Source organism: Aspergillus mulundensis (assembly GCF_003369625.1).
Source record: "Aspergillus mulundensis strain DSM 5745 chromosome Unknown scaffold_7, whole genome shotgun sequence".
Classification (NCBI taxonomy): domain Eukaryota; kingdom Fungi; phylum Ascomycota; class Eurotiomycetes; order Eurotiales; family Aspergillaceae; genus Aspergillus; species Aspergillus mulundensis.
The window spans coordinates 1,334,558-1,344,535 of NW_020797895.1; the positions used below are offsets into that span (position 1 = coordinate 1,334,558).

General features: G+C 52.0%; 4 protein-coding genes across 4 annotated transcripts; 3 read left to right on the plus strand and 1 right to left on the minus strand.

Annotated features, from left to right (window-relative positions):
- Window positions 1-672: 672 nt before the first annotated feature.
- Window positions 673-1,936, plus strand: DSM5745_07241 (uncharacterized protein; the record flags this gene model as incomplete). Its single annotated transcript, XM_026749257.1, has 2 exons — window positions 673-1,251; window positions 1,352-1,936. The coding sequence occupies 2 exons, from the start codon at window positions 673-675 to the stop codon at window positions 1,934-1,936; spliced, it is 1,164 nt and encodes a 387-aa protein (XP_026602347.1).
- A 134-nt stretch (window positions 1,937-2,070) lies between these two features.
- Window positions 2,071-2,991, minus strand: DSM5745_07242 (uncharacterized protein; the record flags this gene model as incomplete). The annotated part of the gene is made up of 1 exon (XM_026749258.1): window positions 2,071-2,991. The coding sequence occupies one exon, from the start codon at window positions 2,989-2,991 to the stop codon at window positions 2,071-2,073; it is 921 nt and encodes a 306-aa protein (XP_026602348.1).
- Window positions 2,992-3,475: 484 nt separating this feature from the next.
- Window positions 3,476-5,519, plus strand: DSM5745_07243 (oxidative DNA demethylase; the record flags this gene model as incomplete). Its single annotated transcript, XM_026749259.1, has 2 exons — window positions 3,476-3,639; window positions 3,686-5,519. The coding sequence occupies 2 exons, from the start codon at window positions 3,476-3,478 to the stop codon at window positions 5,517-5,519; spliced, it is 1,998 nt and encodes a 665-aa protein (XP_026602349.1).
- Window positions 5,520-7,612: 2,093 nt separating this feature from the next.
- DSM5745_07244 (uncharacterized protein) lies at window positions 7,613-8,370 on the plus strand (the record flags this gene model as incomplete). Its single annotated transcript, XM_026749260.1, has 2 exons — window positions 7,613-8,081; window positions 8,141-8,370. 2 exons carry the CDS (start codon window positions 7,613-7,615, stop codon window positions 8,368-8,370), a joined length of 699 nt encoding a protein of 232 aa, XP_026602350.1.
- Window positions 8,371-9,978: the final 1,608 nt, after the last annotated feature.

Here is a 9,978-nt window from a genome sequence, read left to right on the forward strand (position 1 = left end):
TGGACACCATACAGAACCACATATGGCATGGAGAAATGTGAAACTAGGGTATTGACTTTGGCCTAGACAGCTGATGCTACTGAACTAATCTCAACCATTCTTGAGTGCTGTCTTTGTCTACATCTTTTCCCTGTGAGTTTGTATTATATAGCTATAGCAAATAAAACCTCTCTACCTCCCCCCAGTAGCCATCTAGCTCACAATCATACACCTTCCCTACCTAGCCCACCATGCCATATTCACACAAGCTTTTAACAAACCTAACTCTGCCAAAATAAAGACTCTCAGTGAGCACATATATAGCCTTGTCTCAGACGTATGCAATATTCAACCACCAGTACAGGCTAGACCGAGAGGTCTTACATTGGTGAAGCCCTTCACTTATTTGACTGCAACACATCACTGTCTTGACTTTCTAGTTGGCTTTCTACCTTTCTTTCGTTACCTTTCACTTATTGGATATATTCTCTGAGTTGGATTTACTTTCTGAGTCAAATTGTCCTTCTGTCTAACACAGTCTCCCCTGTCCTGTTATACTATATCATCATACACCTCTCCATTCTCATTTCTCAAGAGAATACAACCAGACAAATTGAACTTGAGGCAAACCTTGCCCAACAAAAGACAACAAGAGAAAAGGCCGAAGACGAGTTCAGGTTCAAGACTGCCACAATGATGCCCCATGTTCAAAATCACTCCGTCCAAGCCCAAGCTCAAGCTGCACCAGGTCCAATGGACATTTCCTACGACCTCTATCCCGAACCGCAACCCAACTCCCAACCCCAGTCCCAAGACAGGCCACACCTAAAGCGTCCTTTCACGTCAGTGTCATCACCCTCGCCGACTCCATCGCTGCCGGTCTTGTCGTCAGTCCATAGCTATGGCTATGGCTTGGGCTATGGCTATGGCTATGGTTATGGCCATAATTATGGCAGAGACGAACCCTATGCCAAGCGGAACACAACGCCGGCATTTGAGCACGGGTTCCATGACAAGACCTACGCGCAGCGGTTCCAGGAGAGACTCGACAGTTATAATGCCTGCAAGGAGAAAGAGCTGGCTGCGCCGTTTAGTCCTGATAGGGGTTCCAGCTACGATAGCGACCTCACGCGCAGCCCGAGTTCTAGCCCTAACGGGACTATGTCTGAGGGTGAGGAGGATGCTGAAGACGACGCGAGTCTTGTAACTTGCTTCAAAGGATGCGGATGTGAAGATGATGGTGTTGATGTTAAGGAGGATGATGGTAATGATGTGAGTTCTTTACATATGTCCCAGTATCCTGACCACGAAGTGCCTCTAAGTGATACTGAGTGCGAGGAAGACATGTCTTGTACTGACAATCATTGAACAGGATGTTGAAAGAGAAAGTGAGAGTGTGGACGGGGACATCCAATCCGAGCCGTATCCGCAGCCACAAGTGCATATACCGAGACATCAAACAGAGAACTACGCCCCTCTCTCGAACGCAGCAATCAGTGACATTCTGCTGCGATGTGCACCTCATTCGCTATCCGCGCAGGCGTGGATCAGAGCTCACAGGCCGACAAATATCGACCATGAGAGAAAGATAGCGCTTCTGAAGCAGCAGGATGACCTTCGAAGGCGGGTGCTGCAGCTGCGGCCAAAGACCGAGTGGACTATGAATAGGCTGAAGAGAGGAGAGGGTGTCAAGCGAAGTAAATTTGCCGAGGATTCGGTGGATTTATCGAAAAGCAATCCGATGTTTATGCGGAAGGAAGTGCCGCGCAGCGAGAAGAAACTCGATTATTCTGGATTCAGTCACCACGGACGCACCTATATTTTCGACGAAGAGGACAAGCAATGGTTGAAGGTTTTCATGTCGACTGGGAGGCTTCAGGAAGTGGCGGGCAATGAAGAGGCGTCTATCATTCCTGCACAAGAGTTTCGGCGATATTTCGATATCTCTGACGAATGAGGGCGGTTGATTGCCACCTTGATAGCCTTCATGGAACAGGTTCGAGCTTGTAGAGCGGGATTATGATTATGTACTCAAGTAACGCGCCCACATATTGTATCATGCATTGATAGCTTTCGGTACTGATAACAGCCTCATGCATTCTTGCTTTTGCTGATATTTTTCGCTTTGGTCGGACTCTCCAGCTTGTCTATTAGTGGCTGATAAGGCATCGCCAAATGATACTCTGGCGCTGGTGCTGGCGTCGATGTGGGTACCTGCGCCTCATCTCGTCTCGGCTCACCAAGAGAGGGACGACGGAGTTGTTCCTCGTGCATCTTATCCAAGCTCTCTCCAACAATCTGGTACTTCGCCCAGTTGATAGGCGGCATGCGGACGACGTTCTGAGCGGCGGGGAGCGTTCCCAATGCTGGCCCTTTTTCCGCTCCAGAATCAGATATTTGCATACCCTCATCACGGTCCTCCTCTTCATGGTTAAAATCAATAAATCCACCTTGCTCCTTCCTCGTCAATTTCCCGTCGGCAAGCTCTCGGACAAACTTCTCCGGATCCGCAGCAGCGGCATCTTTCATCCTCTCCAGGGTTTGGATATCTCGTAAGCTCTGCTGCTTCTGCAGTTGGAGGATAGAAATCGCTGAGCGCAGTGCAATCGCATCGGGGTTGGAGCTTTCGGAAATCGGGGCGGGCGGCGGTTGAGCGGCAAATGTGGGAGGTGCTGGAGGAGGGAGAGACATAGGGTCTGCTTTGTATGGAGCTGGCGGGACTTGTGATGTAGGTGAGGGCGACGTAACTAGCGGAATAGCTGGTGGGATTATGGGGTCTGTCGTCCCGTTTGCATTAGAGGGGTTTTGAAACGGCGTAAGATGAGCGAGTTCGGGCGTTACAGGCGAATACGGGGGTTGAGGGGGTGTCCCGGGACGTGGAGGCTCATTGCCTTGATCCTCCTGCGTCTCTGAGGCTGTATTTGACTCTGGAGCGTCTGGGTTTGATCTGTTGATGGTTGGCTCGGCGGCGATTGTTGTGCTGACCGGGCTGAGGCTATGACGTTGGTCCATCGCGGCGTTTGCAGATGCAGGTGCGACTAGATGATAGTCCAGGATCAGGTATGCTCAGATGTGCAAGATACCGTGGATGATGATTATTTGTAGGCCATGATATAAGCGAAAGGGACCCCGACGCAAGAGAATGAGCTTCTAGGCTGCTGCGATGAGGGTGGCTGGAGGGAGAGAGTCTCGGAGTGTGCTTATCATGACTCCGATAGCGCGCGGCATATCTCCGCGTTTCTATAGATAGGGCTCGATCCTCGGGATAACATTATATTTTGACCTAGGCCATTCCAGTGATGACTGTCATTATATCCCTTCTAGGATAGTAATTTTAATTTTATGGCAAGTCCTCGTAGACAATTAGGAATAGGAACCTAAGCAATGGCCTGAGCTCAGAGCATGGCCTGATCGCTCACGTGACCATCGGCCGGGAATTAACAGCCAAAAATTTTTGAAACTCTCCTCCATCAAGCTGATCACACACCCAGGCAAAATGAAGCGCAAGACCAACAGCAGTGACTCGGCCGGCGGCAATGGCCAGCCCGACACCAAGAAGCGAGCGCTGTCCAGCGAGGAAGTTGCATTGCGCTTCCGCGACGGTCTCTTCGAGCCGTCTGTACAACAGGACTATACCAAGTCATATGCTGAATCTCAGCCGTGCGTTTACCAATCGCTCATATGCGCTCCATTGCTGATTGCTTAGGTATCTACACGGCGTCATTCACCCCCTGATCGAAGACTCCCTTCTGCGCTCCGTCCGCGACGAAATCCAGGAACATTTGCACTTTACCGAGAAAGAGACGGATATATACAAAATCTTCCAGTCCGGAGATCTCGCCAACTTGGATGGATTAGACGATGGGTCATTGTCGCGATTGCCGTCGATTCTCAAGCTCCGCGATGCCCTTTACTCCGCGCGATTCCGTGAATTCCTGTCCTCCGTCACCGGCTCGGGCAAGCTGAGCGGGCAGAAGACCGACATGGCTATCAACATCTATAACGAGGGATGCCATCTTCTCTGTCACGACGATGTTATTGGAAGCAGACGTCTTAGCTACATTCTGTACCTGACTGACCCCGACACCCCATGGCAAGCGGAATGGGGCGGTGCTCTGCGCCTATACCCCACGGCGACGAAGAAGGATGCCAAGGGCGAGGACGTCAAGGTCCCTAGCCCGGACTACTCTCTCAGTATCCCGCCGGCTTTCAATCAGCTCAGCTTCTTTACCGTCCAGCCCGGAGAGAGTTTCCACGACGTCGAGGAGGTCTACCACCCCGCGGAGAATGAGGACAAGTCTAAGAAGCGCGTTCGAATGGCCATCAGTGGATGGTTCCATATCCCCCAGAAGGGAGAAGATGGATATGAGGAAGGGCTTGAAGAGAAGCTCGCCGAGCGCAGTAGTCTTTCCCAGCTCCAAGGCCGCGCAGACATCTACGACCTCCCGCAGCCAAAGACCGTTATCTGCGAGGAGGAAACAGAAGAAGAGGTCAAAGAGGACATCAAAGGCAAGGGCAAGGCCAAGGAGGAAGAACCCGCCGCCATCTTTACCGAGTCCGATCTCAATTTCCTTGTTCAATACATTGCCCCTTCATACCTCACTCCCGACATTGCAGAGGAAATGTCCGATGCCTTCCTCAACGACTCCTCCCTTAACCTCGAACACTTCCTCTCTAAGAAGTACGCCGCCAAGGTCCGTGCCTACATCGAAGAGCAGGAGAAGAAAGACCTCCCAGCATCATCCGACGAGATCCAATCGTCAACAGACTGGACCGTCGCCCGACCACCCCACAAGCACCGCTACCTCTACCAGCAGCACTCCGCGGAAGCTGGTCCCTCAAAAACACCCATCCAAGAACTCATCAACGACCTCTTCCCATCTAAGCCGTTCCGGAAATGGCTTTCACTCATCACAGGCTCGGACCGTATCACGAGCTACAACCTGCTTGCGCGCCGCTTCCGTCGGGGCCAGGACTACACTCTTGCCAACAGCTACGTTGGCGAAGAACCCCGTCTCGAGTTCACCTTCTGCCTGACCCCAACATCGGGCTGGGAAAAGGAAGAGCCCGAAGACGAAGACGAGGCCGCTGAAGACGGTGACGCGAATGGCACCTCCAAAGCAAGCTCCTCCAAGAAGGCTAATGACAAGAACGGAAAGACCGATCCTAAGTCCTCAGATGACGACGAAGCCCACGTCGGCGGCTACGAGATTTACATGGCGGGCGACGACGAAGAGGAAAAGTCCGGTGCTGCGGACCCGGCGATCTACCAATCTGCTGCGGACGATGAAGATGACGGGATCCTTTTTAGTACAGCCGCGGGCTGGAACAGACTTAGCATTGTGCTAAGGGATAGCGGGACGCTCAAGTTTGTCAAGTATGTTAGTGCCGCGGCGAAGGGGGATCGGTGGGATGTTACGGGCGAGATGGGGGTCGAATTTAATGATGATGAGGATGATGATGACGAGGATGACGGGCAAGATGACGAGGAGGATGAGGACGAGGACGAGGACGAAGACATGGAAGAGGATGATGAGTAAATAAAATAGCGATTAGACATGTTTGATATACACTGTTTGGATCTCGGCTATCATTGAATGAATTGAATATCTATCTGGCCACAGAATAACCGAACAAGCTTTGGGCGTTGGTCGACGCTTGATCCGAGCGAACGACGAATCTCTGACCATCTGAACACGATGACCGACGGGGGACCGTTTCAGACCCAGCAGAGCCTCGGACGCCCACATGGTCTACCCATGATCCTGGTATGGACCCCTTCAAACACAACTGGGACATAGCTGACGAGAGGTATACCTGAAGCTTGTGATCAATGCCGGTCTAAGTCTAAGAAGCAGCGTGAGCGCCAACGTCCACTATGCAGCAATGGTGAGCAGCTGAATATAGTCTGCGACTATCCGGATGAAAACACTGAATTGTGAGAGTCCGCTTTCAAACTCCTGTGATGGCTGCTACTATGCTGGTCAGTGCGCGTCGACTACGCAAGGCAACGAGCTGCATTCATAGCCTCGAGGCATCTCTTTCTCGAATCCAGCCCTCTCTTGACAGGTTTGAGGCCGAACGGGCAATGTTGACTCTTCCCAACATTGGGGACGACTCGCCCCCGCCGTACAGGCGGTTTGAGGTTGATTTCGCCCAAACTAACGGCTGTGAATTACCAGATAGTCCTGCGATTCACCATGGGCTTTCGGAGAAAAGGGACAGCATCAAATACCTGGCGGCGGCTTGCACGAAGATCGCAGTTGCTAAGTATGGTGCAAACGATCAGATAACTGGACAGTTAGCTACATTGGACTCGTCTCTGCGACTGATCTCTGAGCTCCAGGAGCAGTCGCAGGGCGGGATAGACTTCCTGTCACAGTAGTACTGAGGCTTCCGCTGTCTATCCTGCAAGAACAGTGACCCCGGCTGGAATAGAGCTGGAGCTCCTAAAGACATTCTTCGAAACGCCTTGGGAGCATTCGAGACCTCGATTTGTTTCTTTATCCCAACACAACGACCGTGCAAGCATTACTTCTCTGCTGAGGCCATTAGTTATCTGTGTCCTGGATAAGAACTGTACTGATGCAAGCACTCAGTCCCCAGTCAGTCAATGGGGCTCACGGATATGGCTTAAAGAACTCTGCAACCCACCCACTTCTAATGGAAAATCTTGTATTTGCGGAACTGTTTGCTGCAGGGTCCCCAGCGCCCGTTACTGGACGCAGGCACATCGACATCTTACTGGTGTATCTTCGTGTTGGACATGTCCACCTCGATGGGTGCATCTAAGCGAACACCCTCTTCTGCCGCCAGAACAACAGGGAAACCGTGACAGAGACCACTTCCTTGCTGCAATCTGAGTTCCCAAGCTGCGGCATGCCGTAATGATCTCTGGAGCAGCCTCTCTCCGTGTGCCCATGGCCGAGGATCTAGCACTGCACCAGCTTAAAATACTGCAGAAACTCCAATCAACCCTCGGCATTAGCATAGGCCTGTTCGCACCATCCCCTATAACATACGACTCCCACCGCTGGATCCCTTCACTTGCTTGACTACCCCTAACCATGCACGCGAACTCTAGCACTCCAGCTCCTTGGAGGCCGTTGGCCGCGCCTTCCATATCCAGCCGACTTGCGCTCCTTCCATCCAGGCGTTCCCGATCTCCCTTGCTACATTTCCCTCTTGTCCTCCCGTTTTCTCTTCTCTTTTTGTCCTCTGTTCTTCACTTCTCTCTTCACCACTATTGTTTTCTCCCAGCATACATTAGAAGGGACCATGGTCCTTCCGCTTCCCTCTTCTCAATGTTGCTTTGCACTCTCGCGATGACACCAAGGCCTAGGTCAAATGAAAAGGGAAAGGGAAGTGCTTCCAGCACCCGCTCGCCAATTTCAAGGCCAGGGTTGCCAAACCGGTGACTAAGGTGAGTCAACCTTTAAGTTTGCTTCTGTCCCAATGGAATCTAACTAACTAACCTGACCTGTGAGTCAGCGCGTGAACATCTCAACCGCCGACACTTTCGATCTAGATCCTGCGCTTGACACTTTGTCCATCGCCCGTGAAAGGATCACCACAGCTTCTGAGAGCCACACTCGGCACCCTCCCATACGGAGACAGACTCTTTGCTAACAACATGGGCCCATCGCTGTTCGACGAACTTAGACGTCTTCGCGAAGACGTCGATTGCTTGACGCAGCAACAAGTCTTAACAAATGTAAGACACGCCGAATTAGAGCGACGGCACACCGAATCAGAGCGACGGCACACCGAATCAGAGCGACGGCACACCGAATCGGAGCGACGGCTTGATGAAATCAGGGCGGGACTTGACGCAGCTCATGCAAGGATCGACGGACACACAAGCTTGTTCCAGGCGGAGAGCGAAAGATGGTTCAATGTCAGGCATAGGACATTCCTATTTTGGGCCAGGGACAAGAACGAGGCCACCCGAGGACAAAGGTGCCAAATCGCGGAATTCAACGTACTCGTGCACGGGCCAATGATTGCCATGGACGCTCGAATGTTCGAGGTCAAGGGGCTGAAGGAGTTTGCGTTGTTCGAGAGCCTCTACTCTTGCTCTGTTCCTATGGCGCGCCGCCTTGGTAAGCTGACACTCGCTGGATTCGTGCAGGTAGAACTCCACTAACTTCCTCTACTCTAGCAACCGACGCCTTGGACCGCGTGCTCGACGTCTTGAACAACGCCGCGAACTACAAAATGCTACGAGACGTGAAGGGCGAGGACATGACGACCAGGCAGCATGAATTGTTTGCTGACATTACGTCCTGCCTCCGAGAACTCAACCCGAAGGAGCCTATACCAGCCGCAGAGGTTGAGAGATTGAATGACATGTGTGACGCGTACGAGGGCGCTGTGGAGATGGAAACTTGAACTCATTTGTTGTCTTAGGTAGTTTGCCGTGACATGAGCTTGCTTAGGTACTATTTGTATGTCCCTTGTTCATTCAATTTTAGCCGCGCTTTTAAGGTAGACAGGTAGAAGAGTCGACGATCCAGCTTTCAGCCTTACTAAACCGTGGCCCCCTTTGGCCTGTATGCTATGCTTAGACGAGAGAGACCCATCCGAATTCGGCAGGAGCATGTCGAGACCAGCATAATCATTTTCTAGTTGTCTCCTTTGCCCCATAGTCGGACATACCAACTCCAACTCTTGTACCCTCAGATCCAATTCACATCAGAGTGCGAGCTGTCTTGTCTCCTGCTTCGAGATGCGTGATCCCAGGTCTGAAGATGTATATTCTATAGATGTCCAGCATGCCTGACGAGGTAGGGTTTGGCATAACTGCCGAATGACGATGACGTGTACGAGGCAGTCGATGAATCGAGTAGATTGCTTTGACTCCATCCTATCCTTAGCTAGTTCTTTTTTGGTATTCACAACATGTGTTTCTTCTTCGCTATTACAGCAATCCACTGCCGTAACCATGCGTAGACTTTGCTTTCAAATCATTTCCATTGTTTTGCTTCGTAATCATTGAGAATAGAAACGCCCTCTCCCCTAACCTCCGTACCTAGTATGTACCTACGGAGTATAGGTTACCCAATTAGGCAGTCCAGACTCCGACCAGACCCCAACGGACCAGACACCGGGACATGGCATACGATTACGAGGCTGACCAAGATCTTAATCACAATCGCAACCACAATCCATCACATGGCATCCAAGCTAAGACAGCCAAGCAGAGACCATTGCTGCGCACAGCCCCCAGTGTGGTCTGCGTCCAGGCTATGGAGATTGGAGACTGCGGTAGATCCCGCCGAGCCCTAATTGCGGCGTGGAGTCCGTAGTCCATCGTACACTACCACTGCCTGCCTTGTAAAATACGCTATCTAACAAGCCCACTCTGGTGTTCTACTTTCCATCGGGGTCCGCGCGTGTCTGGATTACCTGCTATGGTACTCTGTATAGGCCCCCTATTAGAACGGAATTCATGCCGAGCACCGACCCCGACCCCGACCCCGGACCCGAGCTTTGAACGCCGCGCACCGAGAGAGCTGCTAGAGATAGCGGATACAAAGTGTGTATCTGGTTCAAGTTGAATCCGCCGGAGTTGAATTGAAAGCCGGCTCAAGCAATTTCCATGTTTACTCTCCTCCATATTAGGGTAGTCTACTCCGCATGCGGCATGCCTCCGCAACACGGTCGCCAACCTTCGCGTAGGTCCTAGACTATGTACGTCCAGAGCCCAGCCAGTGCCACACTAGCTAGTAGCCCCAAGCCATCGCCAGCTAGTTCGAACGACTCGCTGAGAGATCCCCTCGGTCTGAATCTGAAACACCTCCGCGCCGCCAGGATCAGAACCCCTGTCAAGCCACCCACGTGGCGGGTATATTGCCCCGTCTCGCCCAATGGCGGCCTCGAGAGGAATTGAGAGGGATTGAGGAAGGTTGTCCGGGCCTGAGACGCTAGCGGCTAGCTTTGTTGGGGACTTGCTGGGGAAGGTCCAGTGGCAGTTGGAGCCGGTAGGGCAGGAGGGAA